Source organism: Cetorhinus maximus, chromosome 36, assembly GCF_964194155.1.
Source record: "Cetorhinus maximus chromosome 36, sCetMax3.hap1.1, whole genome shotgun sequence".
NCBI classification, from domain to species: Eukaryota; Metazoa; Chordata; class Chondrichthyes; order Lamniformes; family Cetorhinidae; genus Cetorhinus; species Cetorhinus maximus.
The window spans coordinates 5,364,190-5,380,659 of record NC_135914.1 but is presented as its reverse complement, the minus strand read 5'-3'; the positions used below and the strand labels follow the sequence as shown (position 1 = coordinate 5,380,659).

The following is a 16,470-nucleotide window of genomic DNA, read 5'->3' as shown; positions in this document are numbered from 1 at the left end:
ACTGACCCACCGACAGTGCGGCGCTCCCTCAGTATTGACCCTCCAACAGTGCGGCACTTCCTCAGTACTGATCCTCCGACAGTGTGGCGCTCCCTCGGTACTGACCCTCCGACAGTGCGGCGCTCCCTCGGTACTGACCCTCCGACAGTGCGGCACTCCCTCAGTACTGATCCGTTGACACTGCAGCATGCCCTAAATGCTGACCCTCTGACAGCGCACTATTCCCTCAGTACCCCCCCCCCCAACCATGTTCCTTCACTTTGTCTCTCTGACAACGCAGTGCTCCCTCTGTACTGGCGTTGGCACGTCCACTTAGATTATTAGCCACGTTTCTGGAATGTGACTTGAATCCACACACTTCCAACCCAAAACCAGAAACGTTGGCTGGGAAAGTCCTGGGTCTGAATTTCCTGGGGACTGTGTGCCTAGAAGCAGAATGCTATCTCTGCAGCCACTGATGGCCCAGCTCCTCCTCTCTGTGGAAGTTTCAGGCGAGGTGAAGGTGAGAGTATCCACCGATCACTCCCTTGCCTTTGCATTCCTTGGGCACGTACCCCAGGAACAATCAGCCTCGCCGCCTGCTCCTTTATCAGCTTCTAAAAAAAAAGCAAACAGCCACAAGCTCATTTCTTTAACATATGCACATATGGGGTCATTTTGCTCCAAAAAAGAGTCATATTATATTTGAAACGTTAACTCTGGCTCTCTCGCTACAGAGGCTGCTGGACCAGCTGAGTTTCTCTAGCACTTTATGTTTTTATTGGGGCTAATTTTGACTTTGGGCAATGGTACAAAGCACGTAATGTTCGATCAGCTGCCTGTTATATAATTTGCTGCTGAACTGAAGCGAATATCAGGAGCAATGTATAACAGGCAGCTGATCGAAAATACCTGACTTTTGCTATTGTAGAAAATGAAAGCTACCCCCATTTTCTGCAAACAGAGACGAGCAGTCCTATTCTGTGTGCGCGCGCGCGTGTGTGTGTGAGATAATTTCTGTCGTGCAGGGTGGACACTGCCCCTCCCCACCCCTCACCACAGGCTGCCACTCTCTCTACGTTTAAAGAAAAGGAAATCAGACACAGCTGTTTTTCCTCCTGCACGTGCTCTAGGATGGGGTCCTGCTCGGAGCGGTCGGAGCATATGACTGGAATGGAGCAGTCGTGAAAGAAAGTGCCCAGGGCAAAGTCATTACATCAAGAGAAGCCCTGAACCAAGAGTTTCCCAAAGCTTTGAAGAACCATGCAGCCTATCTCGGTATGTGTTGTGTAGTCACTGTGCTGTGGAATTTTGCCAATCGTTGTCTGCTTCCTAATTATTATTACACTGAAACTCGTCTCCGTTTTAACTCTAGTTATGTGCTGTGTGTCATGAGGTTATTTAAATCCTTGTTTCCATTCCACAGGATGTTCCTTCCCCTCCTCCTATAACAGATAGTCAGTCACGACACAGAGGCAGGCCATTCAGCCCATCGAGCTCATGCTGGCATCTGGGGCCCTGAAGCCATCTGGGTGTTCTTCTTTTTACTGGTCTCTGTATAACGTCAGTGTGAGACAGAGTTTTAGGACCCTGTTTTGTGTGAATGGTAAACCTCTGGCAGAGCTAGCCCCTGGTAATCTCACATGTCCCAGCGACTCAGGGACGATGAGTGGGGGGGTCAAGTTTTGCAGGTAGAACTCCTTTTCCTAATCTGTCAGTTCTACTGGTATGTCAGATGCTTGGCTGGTAGCACACTTGGTTGCAAAGTGTTAAGTGTAGCAAAGTAGCATTGTTTAACTGGCTGCAGCACTAGGTTTTTTGCCATCCTTCTCCCCCTTCCCCTCCCTCCTTCAATGTTTTTTTTTCCACTTCATGAATGCAGGAACTGTAAACTAGCTCCTAAATGGAAAGGAGTAGTACTGTAAGGTGAGGATGGGAGGCCCGAAATGTCTGTGGGCTGCAGTCAGTGTTCAGAACAAAGTGCTGCAGTAGTTTCCCGATCTGCTGGACCTAGGGCTGAGCCTGAGCCTGATGTGTGTGTTCTCCCTATTCCAGGCTACACTGTGTCGTCTGTGAGGCAGAGGAATGGTCACCGTGTCTATGTCGCAGGGGCTCCACGATTCAAACACAAAGGCAAGGTTATTCTCTTCAATCTGGACCAAGGCGGAAATCTGACCATTCATCAGTCCCTGATCGGAGAACAGGTGGGGGTGCGCACTCTCACTCACATTCACACTCACGCTTGATCACTGCAGCTTTCTGACTGTCACTGATACGAGAACAAGTGAGGGCAAAGCTAGCTTTCCATCTTCCAGGGATCAGGCCTGTGTCTGGTCTGTACAACCCAAACAGGCTGACTCTCTATGCTCAAGAGAACACTAGCCTAGACTACGCAACCTTGTAATTTAACCTTATAAACCCAGTCCAGTACATCGTTCCTGCGGTGTAGTGCCCAAAACTAAATGCAGTACTCCATACGAGATCTGAGCAAGGCTCTTACAACTGAAGCATCACTTCCTCCCTGTCGTATTCCAATGTTCCATTAGCCTTGGTAGATTCTCTCTTTCTTAACCTAGGGAAACTGTAGGCAGTTGTCGCCAAGGCTGCCAAGGGGGTAGATCCTGGTGCTGTGTGATGTACATTGAGTCACTTACACACGCACTCAGACCCCGCTATGCTCAATGTGCACTTTGTAACTCAGGTTGTCTGGAAGTTCTTGGCCTTTCAGGAATATACATGTGGATACTTGGCAGTTGCTCAGTGTGGGCATTTTCAGTCAAGACACATTAGAAATTCTAATCTTTATGACTGAATCCCTGAAGGGCTGCACTCAGGGAGGGGAGGGGGGGAGGTTGTGGTGGGGCGGCGCAGCGGCAGGTCTGATTACCAGGGTGAAGTGACCAAGCTCGCTGTGTTACAGATCGGATCCTATTTTGGAAGTGAGGTTTGCCCTGTGGATGTGGACGGTGACAGGGTGACAGATGTACTGTTGGTCGCAGCGCCAATGTATCTGGGAGCCGGCAGCAAGGAGACTGGGAAAGTTTATATTTACAGAGTGCGGGAGGTAAGCAGAGAGCAGAAGCTTTTGATCTTGTATCAGGTTGTATCCCACAGTACACGTGTCTATACACATACACACACACACACACACACACACATACATACATATGAGCACGTATACCTTTTGTTAAAAATGAAGTTGGGGGGACTGAATAGTGAAATTTCACCACTGTAATTTGAGTTCGAATCAAGCCCAGGCTAATGAAAGTCTCCTCCATGTGCTAGCTCCTGGAGCCCTGTGCAAAATAACTTTAGGATATCATCTACAAAGATAAAAACAAAAAGCTAAAAGCTACTGCGGATGCTGGAAATCCAAAACAAAATAAAAACAGAATTACCTGGAAAAACTCAGCAAGTCTGGCAGCATCGGCGGAGAAGAAATCAGTCAACGTTTCGAGCCCTCATGGCTCTTCGGCAGAACTGAAGCATAGTTTCAACAAGGGAGAAATATAAATTGGTTTAAGGTGGGTGGGGGGGGAAGAGACACATTGAGGGTGTGGTGTGAGCAGATAATCAAAAGATGTCAGAGACAAAAGGGTCAAAGAGGTGTTGAAGGTGGTGGTCTTTGTCTGAGAAAAGTGCTAATTAAGAATGGAAAACAGGATATTCAAAGTACAGCTCTAGTGGGGGTGGGGTGGAAAGACTAAAGGTTTTAGTTTTAGATTTAAAAATAATGGAAATAGGTGGGGAAAGAAGAATCTATATAAATTATTTAAAAAAAAGGCGGGTGGGGGGGGAAAAGAAACGGGGTGGGGATGGGGGGAGGGGGAGTTTAAGATCTAAAGTTGTTGAATTCAATATTCAGCCCAGAAGGCTGTAAAGTGCCTAGTCGGAAGATGAGGTGCTGTTCCTCCAGTTTGCGTTGGGCTTCACTGGAACAATGCAGCAAGCCAAGGACAGACATGTGGGCAAGAGAACAGGGTGGAGTGTTAAAATGGCAAGCGACAGGGAGGTTTGGGTCTTTCTTGCGGACAGACCGCAGGTGTTCCGCAAAACGGTCGCCCAGTTTGCGTTTGGTCTCTCCAATGTAGAGGAGACCGCATTGGGAGCAACGAATGCAGTAGACTAAGTTAGGGGAAATGCAAGTGAAATGCTGCTTCACTTGAAAGGAGTGTTTGGGCCCTTGGACGGTGAGGAGAGAGGAAGTGAAGGGGCAGGTGTTGCATCTTCTGCGTGGGCATGGGGAGGTGCCATAAGTGGGGGTTGAGGAGTAGGGGGTGATGGAGGAGTGGACCAGGGTGTCCCGGAGGGAACGATCCCTACGGAATGCCGTCAAGGGGGGTGAAGGGAAGATGTGTTTGGTGGTGGCATCATGCTGGAGTTGGCGGAAATGGCGGAGGATGATCCTTTGAATGCGGAGGCTGGTGGGGTGATAAGTGAGGACAAGGGGGACCCTATCATGTTTCTGGGAAGGAGGAGAAGGCGTGAGGGAGGATGCGCGGGATATGGGCCGGACACGGTTGAGGGCCCTGTCAACGACCGTGGATGGAAAACCTCGGTTAAGGAAGAAGGAGGACATGTCAGAGGAGCTGTTTTTGAAGGTAGCGTCATCAGAACAGATGCGACGGAGGCGAAGGAACTGAGAGAATGGGATGGAGTCTTTACAGGAAGCGGGGTGTGAGGAGCTGTAGTCGAGGTAGCTGTGGGAGTCGGTAGGCTTGTAATGGATATTGGTGGACAGTCTATCATCAGAAATTGAGACAGAGAGGTCAAGGAAGGGAAGAGAAGTGTCAGAGATGGACCATGTGAAGATGATGGAGGGGTGGAGATTGGAAGCAAAATTAATAAATTTTTCCAGGTCCCGACAAGAGCATGAAGCAGCACCGAAGTAATCATCGATGTACCGGAGAAAGAGTTGTGGGAGGGGGCCGGAGTAGGACTGGAACAAGGAATGTTCTACATACCCCATAAAGAGACAGGCATAGCTGGGGCCCATGCGGGTACCCATAGCCACACCTTTTATTTGGAGGAAGTGAGAGGAGTTAAAGGAGAAATTGTTCAGTGTGAGAACAAGTTCAGCCAGACGGAGGAGAGTAGTGGTGGATGGGGATTGTTGGGGCCTCTGTTCAAGGAAGAAGCTAAGGGCCCTCAGACCATCCTGGTGGGGGATGGAGGTGTAGAGGGATTGGACATCCATGGTGAAGAGGAAGCGGTTGGGGCCAGGGAACTGGAAATTGTTGATGTGACGTAAGGTGTCAGAGGAATCACGGATGTAGGTGGGAAGGGACTGGACAAGGGGAGAGAGAAGGGAGTCAAGATAACGAGAAATGAGTTCCGTGGGGCAGGAACAGGCTGACACGATCGGTCTGCCAGGACAGTTCTGTTTGTGGATTTTAGGTAGGAGGTAGAAGCGGGCCGTCCGAGGTTGGGCGACTATCAAGTTGGAAGCTGTGGGAGGAAGATCTCCAGAGGAGATGAGGTCAGTGACAGTCCTGGAAACAATGGCTTGATGTTCTGTGGTGGGGTCATGGTCCAGGGAGAGGTAGGAGGAAACGTCTGCGAGTTGACGCTCAGCCTCCGCGAGGTAGAGGTCAATGCGCCACATTAGCCGTCTCAATTTCTCTGCTCCTCTCACCCATTCTAATCTGTCTCTCTCTGAACTCACTGCACTCCGTTCTCTCCGGTCCAACCCCAACATTGTCATCAAACCCGCTGACAAGGGTGGTACTGTTGTTGTCTGGCGCATTGACCTCTACCTCGCGGAGGCTGAGCGTCAACTCGCAGACGTTTCCTCCTACCTCTCCCTGGACCATGACCCCACCACTGAACATCAAGCCATTGTTTCCAGGACTGTCACTGACCTCATCTCCTCTGGAGATCTTCCTCCCACAGCTTCCAACTTGATAGTCGCCCAACCTCGGACAGCCCGCTTCTACCTCCTACCCAAAATCCACAAACAGAACTGTCCTGGCAGACCGATCGTGTCAGCCTGTTCCTGCCCCACGGAACTCATTTCTCGTTATCTTGACTCCCTTCTCTCTCCCCTTGTCCAGTCCCTTCCCACCTACATCCGTGATTCCTCTGACACCTTACGTCACATCAACAATTTCCAGTTCCCTGGCCCCAACCGCTTCCTCTTCACCATGGATGTCCAATCCCTCTACACCTCCATCCCCCACCAGGATGGTCTGAGGGCCCTTAGCTTCTTCCTTGAACAGAGGCCCCAACAATCCCCATCCACCACTACTCTCCTCCGTCTGGCTGAACTTGTTCTCACACTGAACAATTTCTCCTTTAACTCCTCTCACTTCCTCCAAATAAAAGGTGTGGCTATGGGTACCCGCATGGGCCCCAGCTATGCCTGTCTCTTTATGGGGTATGTGGAACATTCCTTGTTCCAGTCCTACTCCGGCCCCCTCCCACAACTCTTTCTCCGGTACATCGATGATTACTTCGGTGCTGCTTCATGCTCTTGTCGGGACCTGGAAAAATTTATTAATTTTGCTTCCAATCTCCACCCCTCCATCATCTTCACATGGTCCATCTCTGACACTTCTCTTCCCTTCCTTGACCTCTCTGTCTCAATTTCTGATGATAGACTGTCCACCAATATCCATTACAAGCCTACCGACTCCCACAGCTACCTCGACTACAGCTCCTCACACCCCGCTTCCTGTAAAGACTCCATCCCATTCTCTCAGTTCCTTCGCCTCCGTCGCATCTGTTCTGATGACGCTACCTTCAAAAACAGCTCCTCTGACATGTCCTCCTTCTTCCTTAACCGAGGTTTTCCATCCACGGTCGTTGACAGGGCCCTCAACCGTGTCCGGCCCATATCCCGCGCATCCTCCCTCACGCCTTCTCCTCCTTCCCAGAAACATGATAGGGTCCCCCTTGTCCTCACTTATCACCCCACCAGCCTCCGCATTCAAAGGATCATCCTCCGCCATTTCCGCCAACTCCAGCATGATGCCACCACCAAACACATCTTCCCTTCACCCCCCTTGACGGCATTCCGTAGGGATCGTTCCCTCCGGGACACCCTGGTCCACTCCTCCATCACCCCCTACTCCTCAACCCCCACTTATGGCACCTCCCCATGCCCACGCAGAAGATGCAACACCTGCCCCTTCACTTCCTCTCTCCTCACCGTCCAAGGGCCCAAACACTCCTTTCAAGTGAAGCAGCATTTCACTTGCATTTCCCCTAACTTAGTCTACTGCATTCGTTGCTCCCAATGCGGTCTCCTCTACATTGGAGAGACCAAACGCAAACTGGGCGACCGTTTTGCGGAACACCTGCGGTCTGTCCGCAAGAAAGACCCAAACCTCCCTGTCGCTTGCCATTTTAACACTCCACCCTGTTCTCTTGCCCACATGTCTGTCCTTGGCTTGCTGCATTGTTCCAGTGAAGCCCAACGCAAACTGGAGGAACAGCACCTCATCTTCCGACTAGGCACTTTACAGCCTTCTGGGCTGAATATTGAATTCAACAACTTTAGATCTTAAACTCCCCCTCCCCCCATCCCCACCCCGTTTCTTTTCCCCCCCCACCCGCCTTTTTTTTAAATAATTTATATAGATTCTTCTTTCCCCACCTATTTCCATTATTTTTAAATCTAAAACTAAAACCTTTAGTCTTTCCACCCCACCCCCACTAGAGCTGTACTTTGAATATCCTGTTTTCCATTCTTAATTAGCACTTTTCTCAGACAAAGACCACCACCTTCAACACCTCTTTGACCCTTTTGTCTCTGACATCTTTTGATTATCTGCTCACACCACACCCTCAATGTGTCTCTTCCCCCCCCACCCACCTTAAACCAATTTATATTTCTCCCTTGTTGAAACTATGCTTCAGTTCTGCCGAAGAGCCATGAGGGCTCGAAACGTTGACTGATTTCTTCTCCGCCGATGCTGCCAGACTTGCTGAGTTTTTCCAGGTAATTCTGTTTTTATTTTGTTTAGGATATCATCTTCCCATTTTCTAATGGGCACATGCAAGCAGATTTCTTCCCGTAGTTACTGTCGCCACATGTAATCTTTCATCAATAACTGGCACGTGATTCAAGACTGAGCTATGAACAATCTTTAATATATTGATTAATTAACGGTATTATTCATGTACAACTGTTCTACAGTTTCACATTAAATGACAGGCAATTAACACAAATAGGTTTCCTGCAGATTCAAAATGACTAAACTGGCCTCCATCACTGGGCTGTGGATTTCCCAATATCCCAAGAATTCTAACCTAGCAGGCTGCATGCACACATCTCTTCCTTATCTCCTGGTTATTATTTGTCCCACTAAAGTACAAGATGAGTTGTTTACATAGAGTCCTAATCTCCTTGACCTCCATCTCTGTCTTACAGGCTGTTATTGCCTTCAGAAATGTGTACACTCTGGTCTTCTCTGTAGGTGCCTAGTTCTTGAACTGGTTCACAAACAAAGTCTGTAAGCTCAGCTGGTATGTCAAGAGCCAGCTCATCGCCAGGGAGTTTTAACTTGTCATATAGACACAAATCTGATGGAAAAATGATCAGTTAGTAATGGTGAATATTCCAGCAGTGTGAATATAAGATGAAAACGCCACTGACCTTTCCCCTTGTACCATTTCCCTGGCAGTTTTCCCTCTCGTTCAGTGATACTCTACGTGTCCGTACCAAACCACAGGATTCTCGGTTTGGGTTCACCCTCATTGCGGTCCCTGACCTTAATTACGATAGGTTTAATGATGTGGTTGTTGGAGCCCCCTTGGAGGACGGTCACCGGGGTGCGGTGTACATCTACCATGGACATCAAGACACCATCCTCCCGACTTACAAGCAGGTCAGTGTACAGGAACTGGAGAAGCTGGAATTGTTCTCCCTGGGGCAAATAAGGTTAAAGGGGGATTTAGTAGAGCTGTTCAAACGATAAAGGGCTTTGATAGAGTAAATTTTAGCCAAACTGTTTCACTGTGGCAGAAGTGTTGATAATCAGAGACCACAGGTTTAAGATATAATTGACATAAGAGCTGAGGAGAATTCTTCACGCAGTGAGCTGTTGAAATCTGGAATGCACTGCCTGAAAGGGCAGTGGAAGCGATTCAATAGTCATTTTCAAAAGGGGAATTGGATAAATACTTGAAAAGGGAAAAGTTGCAGGTCTGTGGAGAAAGAGCAGGGTGGGGTGGGGTGGGGTGGAGTGGGATTATTTGGACAGATCTTTCAAAGAGCTGGCTCAGTCACAATGGGCCAAATAGCTTCTTCTGTGTTTTCTGGCTGTGAGCTTGTGTTGGAAAGAGGTTTGCAGGTAGCATATGCCATCTTAGAATGTACTGCAAGTGAATGCATAAGCCTGCTGCATGGTGCGTGGTGTTTACAGAAGGAGAAACACGGGAGCTAATCGTGTCCCACGCGATGGTTACAGTGGCCTTTTGTTCTCCCAGAGAATAGCCGCGTCGGCTGTGGACCCAGGACTTCGGTATTTTGGGCGCAGTGCAGACGGCCAGATGGATGTGGACGGGGACGGACTGATCGATGTGGCGGTGGGAGCTTTCGGCAAGGCCGTGGTCTTCGGGTCAGTTACAGAAACGGCTCCAGGCTGAGCTTTATGTTCCGCTTTGGAATCAGGCATCCCCCCAAGTCTGCCTGGTGTGTTTTGAGCTTTATTTAAAATCGGCTACCCTATTAGGTCAGGGTGTTGGCACCCTGCCGGGCGTGGTACTGACCAGTGCAGATTGAGAAGACCCCAATTCAGAGTCTGAAAGCCAAGAACTGCGGATGCTGGAAATCCAAAACAAAAACAGAAACAGAAATACCTGGAAAAACTCAGCAGGTCTGGCAGCATCGGCGGAGAAGAGCGCGCTCTTCTCCGCCGATGCTGCCAGACCTGCTGAGTTTTTCCAGGTATTTCTGTTTCTGTTTTTGTTTCCAATTCAGCGTCTGATCTGTGTTGCTCCAGCTGATTTCATTCGGGTGCTATGTGACAGAGATACCCTCTGGGTTAGCCGGGGCGGGGGAATGATCAACCCAGGATTCTTGCCGCTCATCATCCTTCAGGGACAGTTATCAGCCTTGGCCTAAAAGGTTCCTGCCTGACTCAGAGAGGTTGTGGGTTCAAATTCTACTCTGGAGACTTGAGCAAGATCCAGACGGGCACTTCAACTATTAGGAAGAAAAGAAGGGGAGTTTGCCCCCCTTTTAAATCGTGTGCCAAGATGCAAGGATGCGCTTAACCTCTCCTCTTTCACATTTCGGAGTTAAACCTGGTTTCCAAAAATAGGCCGACAACTCAAAATCATTACCAGTGCAGAGCTGTAAATTAACCAGACACCATAAGACCATAAGACATAGGAGCAGAAATTAGGCCATTCGGCCCATCGAGTCTGCTTCGCCATTCAATCATGGCTGATAAGTTTCTCAACCCCATTCTCCCGCCTTCTCCCCGTAACCTTTGATCCCCTTACCAATCAAGAACCTGTCTTAAATCTCGGTCTTAAATACACTCAATGACCTGGCCTCCAATGCCTTCTGTGGCAATGAATTCCATAGATTCACCACGCGCTGGCTAAAGAAGTTTCACCTCATCTCTGTTCTAAAAGATCTTCCCTTTACTCTGAGGTTGTGCCCTCGGGTCCTAGTCTCTCCTACTAATGGAAACATCTTCCCCACGTCCACTCTATCCAGGCCTTTCAGTATTCTGTAAGTTTCAATCAGATCCCCCCTCATCCTTCTAAACTCCATCGAGTATAGACCCAGAGTCCTCAAACATTCCTCATATGTTAAGCCCTTCATTCCTGGGATCGTTCTCATGAACCTCCTCTGGACCCTCTCCAAGGCCAGAACATCCTTCCTGATATACGGGGCCCAAAATTGCTCACAATATTCTAAATGTGGTCTGACCAGAGCCTTATAAAGCCTCAGCAGCACATCCCTGCTTTTATATTCTAGTCCTCTCGAAATAAATGCCAACATTGCATTTGCCTTCCTAACTACTGACTCAACCTGCAAGTTAACCTTAAGAGAATCCTGGACTCGGACTCCCAAGTCCCTTTGCACTCCAGATTTCTGAATTCTCTCCCCATTTAGAAAATAGTCTATGCCTCTATTCTTCCTACCAAAGTGCATGACCTCACACTTCCCTACGTTGTATTCCATCTGCCGCTTCTTTGCCCATTCTCCTAACCTGTCCAAATCCTTCTGCAGCCTCCCCGCCTCCTCAATACTACCTGTCCCTCCACCTATCTTTGTATCATCTGCAAACTTAGCCAGGATGCCCTCGGTTCCTTAATCTAGATCATTAATGTATAAAGTGAAAAGTTGTGGTCCCAACACTGACCCCTGCGGAACTCCACTAGTCACCGGCCGCCATCCTGAGAAGGACCCCCTTATCCCCACTCTCTGCCTCCTGCCAGATAGCCAATCTTCTACCCATGCTAGTACCTTGCCTCTAACACCATGGGCTCTTATCTTTCTGAGCAGCCTCCTGTGCGGCACCTTGTCAAAGGCCTTCTGGAAGTCCAAGTAGATAACATCCATTGGCTCTCCTTTGTCTAACCTACTCGTTACCTCCTCAAAGAATTCTAACAGATTTGTTAGGCATGACCTCCGCTTGATGAAACCATGCTGACTTTGCCCTATTTTACCATGCACTTCCAAGTATTCTGAAATCTCATCCTTAATAATGGACTCTAAAATCTTACCAACGACCGAGGTCAGGCTAATCGGCCTGAAGTCCACTCCATTGCCAAAAATGTCCCTAACCTGTGAACTTTAGCTGTTACAATCTGAATCAGCACTACATCAACTATAATCTGTTCTGCATCTGTAATGGTACCAGCAGCTGGTGATCAGTAGTGTGAATGTTCAATGCTTATACTAATGGTGCTGCTTGAATAGTTTTTGCATTATTGTGCAGTTATTGTGAGCTGCTTCTCCGTAGCGTTTTGTAACTGGGTCATTACCTGTGCATCCTCAGGGACTTCAGTGGAACCTGTCTGGCTCCAAATGCAGCGGGAGCCCTCTTTAATTATTTGTAAGATTCAATCAGGGTATGTTATGATATTAAATATGGAGAGCACCTCTGGTCCAGGAGAGAAAAGTACACACATCACAAAAGGGAAGAAACCTGTTACAATTCCCATCTTTCTCTACCTCACGTACATGCCTGCTCTGTGCAACACAACTATGACTGGCTCCTGTTCTCTTTTCCACCGCATAGTCTTACATGTCTCGCTCATCCTTTTCCATTCATTCTCTCTCTCATGTGTTTTCTCTTGTGTAGCACAGTAGATCTAGACCTTACTTTCTTTCTTGTTCTTCTCTCTCTGCCATCTGCTCCCTCTCTTCCCTGCACACTCTCTCTCTCTGCCACATATTCCCTCCCTCCCTCTGCCGCACGCTCCCTCCCTCCCTCTCTCTCTCCACCACATACTCTCTCTTTGACTTACTTCCCCGGCCCCACCACCTCATGTTCTCACATGTTGCCTGTCTGCCTCTAGGATACTCCGTGTGGTCCAGGTGAATGTCTCAGTTGAGTTCAGTCCAGCCTCCATCAATATGCTACAGCGAAACTGCCAGAGAAATGGCAAAGATGTCACCTGTGTTACTGCCACAGTCTGTTTCATGGCAAGGGCTAAATCACCTGGACTAAGCAACAGCACTCTGGGTAAGTGTCCTTTACACAGGGTGGTCTCTCCTCCAGCACACAACAAGGAAACTGGCACAGACACAGAAATAAAATACTGTGAATGCTGGAAATCTGAAATAAAAACAGAACATGCTGAAAAGACTCAGCAGACCAGGCAGCATCTGTGGAGAGAGGAATCGAGTTAACGTTTCAGGGCGAAGACCTTTCATCAGGTAGCTGGCCGCTTGAATGGTGGGTCTTTCAAACATGGAATCGCCTATTAACTTCCCTTTAAACAGGGAGTTTCAGCATCAGCCTCTGTTCCTCTGGAACTGTCCATAAACTATTCTCCCCATTCCATTTCCGTTCGTCCAGCTGTAACTCACTCCTGGCTGTGTGTTATTCTATGTGGAACTCCTCGATTGAATTCCAGCCTGTAACACCTGTATAAAATTTTGAATGGTTCAACACAATACCGGTACAGTTCTGTTTTGTATTAACAGATGGAACCAATCAGTAATATCTAACAGATCAGGAACTATTTTATTTGGAAGTGCAAGTAAGGGGGCTTGAGTCAGAGTACAGAACACACGCTTAGAAAGTACAAGAGAAAGACTCGGACAGTCAGGAAATAACGGTCAGTGAGGCCCAGCACGTTTAGCATATGAATTGGAGAAAGAGGGGAACGCTGAATGAGGTGAAGAGCTCCACAAGTTTGAGGACCTGGGAAAGGATGAAGAGATGTGCTGAGTCTTCACTTTAGTGTAGGGAGGTGGGGAGTTGGACAGCACCTGAGATGATAAGTTTGTGTATGTACAGACCAGAGACATTGTATACATAACACGAAACACCAGCAACTGTGTGTGTGTCTGCTGCTGTGGAAACTGTTTCTTACCTTGTCTTCACTCCCATGCCTTGTTGGTGCTGATTTGTTAAGAAGAACAGTGACATTATCAGAAGCCTTTGTAGCTCTGTTTGATGTTCCAAACCTCTGTCGGTATGTTGCAGATCTGCATTATAACGTTTTGTTGGATGAAAAGAAATTTGCTCCCAGGGCCCTGTTTGATGGAGATGACCAGAGGGAGACACAGAATGTTACCCGTATCCTGATCGATGGCCGGAAATGTCACAAGCTTCAATTCCACGTCATTGTAAGTACTGAGAATGAAGCAACGTGTGGCTCATCCACCTCACTGTAGAAATGGCACTGGGCGTAAAGGCAATATATATATATAATATATTCTATATACAGTGTATGTAACTGAGTGATAGTTTGTTCAGAGCAATCCCTGTGCATCCAGTATATGTGCTGCATTTGTTACAGGTTAACACCACACGATATGAAACTGCTCCTGTGCCTATCCTGGAAATGTTTGAAAGGCAGTTGTTAAAGACTTTGCTGTGCTCCTGATCTGGGTTTGCTTGTTGCCGACACTGATTGCCTGATGTGGAAAGTAGTCCTCCCCTAGCACTGACATCGCTTACCCCCCGTTGAGCATTCACAAAGTTTCTGTGACAAGTCTGCCCCAGGACAGATGTCTACATGTGTAAAATGAGTGACTGTATCTGCTGTCAGATACAGACACTTACCCTGCCTGATGTGTACACTGAGACGTTTCATGGTCCTGGATCTAACACCATTTTATTACTCTGGTACAGGATACAGCTGACTACATTCGGCCCATTGGGTTCCTGCTGCTGTTTAGTCTGGATGAACAGCCATTGGGGCCAGTTCTGGATGATGGTTGCATGACCACAGTTAGAAGCTGGGTAAGTCTCTGCTCAGCTGTCTCACTAACCTGGACAGGTGCTAACTGTTGTTCTGCTGACACATTTTTATATTCATCTTCACACTTTCAGATTCCCTTTTTTAAAGACTGTGGGGATGATGATGAATGTTTGACGGATCTCACACTTCAGGCACACCTGGATATTTCTGGATCTAGGCAAGAAAATAAGATTTATCATTGTCGTCAATTTTAACTGTAAATTGTTGGTGCTGGAATCATGAGGTTAAAGACCATGACGCTGTATAGAACGGTTAAGCAGCGCAGCAAGTAGACAACTCCGGCCTTCCTTTCCTGATGATTGGGGGTGCTGGTTTTATCAATATCAGCTGCCCACCAATACCTCCCCTGAATGGCTAACCATCATGCGTGGTGAGCTGTGACAGGGAATCTCAATGAGGCGTTCAGCCAAAATTGGGGCATTGCAGCCGAGCAGGATCCTGCTGTCACCTCCTGTCCTGAACAACCTACTTCCCAGCAGGGCTTCCTGGAGAATGATCGGGAGCAGCCAACCAGGACTGACGTGAAACCTCCCAAGCCGACAGGTACTGAGCCTACCTGCAGACCCTGGCTGAGGGGAGACTTTGCACAGACCCTGGGAATCAAACCCCAAAACCTTAAAAATCAAGGATAAGTACTGCGGGATGCCAGAGATCTGAAGTAAAAACAGAAAGTGCTGGAAAAACTCAGCAGGTCTGGGAGCATCTGTGCCGAGCGTTATGTTTCTGTCTTGTACAGATGCTGCCAGACCTGCTGAGTTTTCCCAGCACTTTGTGTGTTTTTATTCCTAAACATTTGTTTGTCTGTATTTACCCATTGACCTATGAAGCTTTTTGTTTAGTTCATGTATTTTTGTTATATTTTTAATGAATTGTGATCATTATTTCAGACAGAGTCCTTACATTGTGAGGAACAGTCGGCAGCGGGTGTCAGCGACAGTGAAACTGGAAAACAGGAGGGAAAATGCCTATAACACCAGCCTCAACGTTACCTTTTCCAAAAACCTGCTCTTCACCAGTCTCCTTGTGAGGGTAAAAAAAGGACTTTATTTTCTTGCTCTGACTCCCTTTTTGGCAGAGGGGGTGGGTGGGTGGGGGGGGTTGATGTCATGTGCATCATTAGCTGTGAGTTTAGCAGATTAGTCAGGCATGTGCTGTCATCTACAGGACATTTACCATCAACCATACCCCACTAATGGAGAGCTTACTGACTCTCATTGAAGGGGAGTCCAATTCACAGCCATCGGGCCACATGCAGCTGCGAACCTCCAGTAGACAGTGCGCAGAGCCTAGGCAACTCTTGATTTAAGATATTTCCTATCATGTTTATTCTGTTTCAAATCCATGACCCTGAAGGTATGGAAAAAGCCACTCTTACTGCTTAAGCCTTGAATCTAAGGTGCACAGTTTATCCTCATCCTCCTTGGCAGCCTTAAACTGTCCACAGCACTCAACACGACATCCTCTTCTAATGTCCTCTGTTTGTGTTCCACCTTCAGGGGTCATCATCAACTGCTTCCACTTCTACCTGTCCCATTGGAGCCAGCATCTCTCCAGCAGTGACTACTTCCTTGCACTCAAACAAGGGCGGTACGCTTTGAAAATAAATACCATAGGAGCAGCTGCTACCTAAATGCTACTGGTGGCCAGCTCTGCCTTTCTACCTACATCCTGATTCCACCAAAACCCTTGTCATGTTAGACTGCCTATCTGACATCAACTCATGGATAAGACAGAGTTTTATTGCGTTCAACACCAGGAAAACCAAAATCACCTTATTTGGCTCCAGACAAAAACAGTAACCTTGCTCCTGATTTTTGAACCTCTTCAGTGGATGTAGGACAAGCCAACATACAGCCTCCGTCCTGTCCCATCCTCAGCCACACTGCTACGTTAGAGCAATGTCATTTCACCATCGTCACCCTTCACCCTATTCCACCCCGCCACCCATACTTCTGTTACCTTAGGATGTGACATCTGGAATCCCTTTGTAACAAGCCTACTGACACCTCACAACACATTCTGATCTGTGAATGTTTGGGACAGTGCAGAGGGAACTTTACTCTGTATCTAACATCGTGCTGTTCCTGC

General features: G+C 47.9%; 2 protein-coding genes across 2 annotated transcripts in view; one reads left to right on the top strand and one right to left on the bottom strand.

Moving 5' to 3' along the window:
• itga10 (integrin, alpha 10) overlaps nt 1–16,470 on the top strand; it is a 96,172-nt gene that overhangs the window by 66,395 nt on the left and 13,307 nt on the right. The window contains exons 11-20 of the mRNA XM_078534087.1: nt 1,113–1,257; nt 2,035–2,183; nt 2,900–3,043; nt 8,607–8,810; nt 9,412–9,542; nt 12,466–12,632; nt 13,602–13,744; nt 14,253–14,363; nt 14,454–14,539; nt 15,270–15,411. Coding sequence (XP_078390213.1) covers nt 1,113–1,257; nt 2,035–2,183; nt 2,900–3,043; nt 8,607–8,810; nt 9,412–9,542; nt 12,466–12,632; nt 13,602–13,744; nt 14,253–14,363; nt 14,454–14,539; nt 15,270–15,411 — 1,422 coding nt within the window. The remainder of the gene's footprint in view (nt 1–1,112; nt 1,258–2,034; nt 2,184–2,899; nt 3,044–8,606; nt 8,811–9,411; nt 9,543–12,465; nt 12,633–13,601; nt 13,745–14,252; nt 14,364–14,453; nt 14,540–15,269; nt 15,412–16,470) is intronic.
• The window catches only part of rnf115a (ring finger protein 115a), a 38,534-nt gene continuing 36,522 nt past the window's right edge, over nt 14,459–16,470 (bottom strand). Inside the window, exon 9 of the mRNA XM_078534086.1 lies at nt 14,459–14,535. Within this exon, the coding sequence (XP_078390212.1) occupies nt 14,503–14,535 (33 nt within the window). The 3' untranslated portion in view covers nt 14,459–14,502. The remainder of the gene's footprint in view (nt 14,536–16,470) is intronic.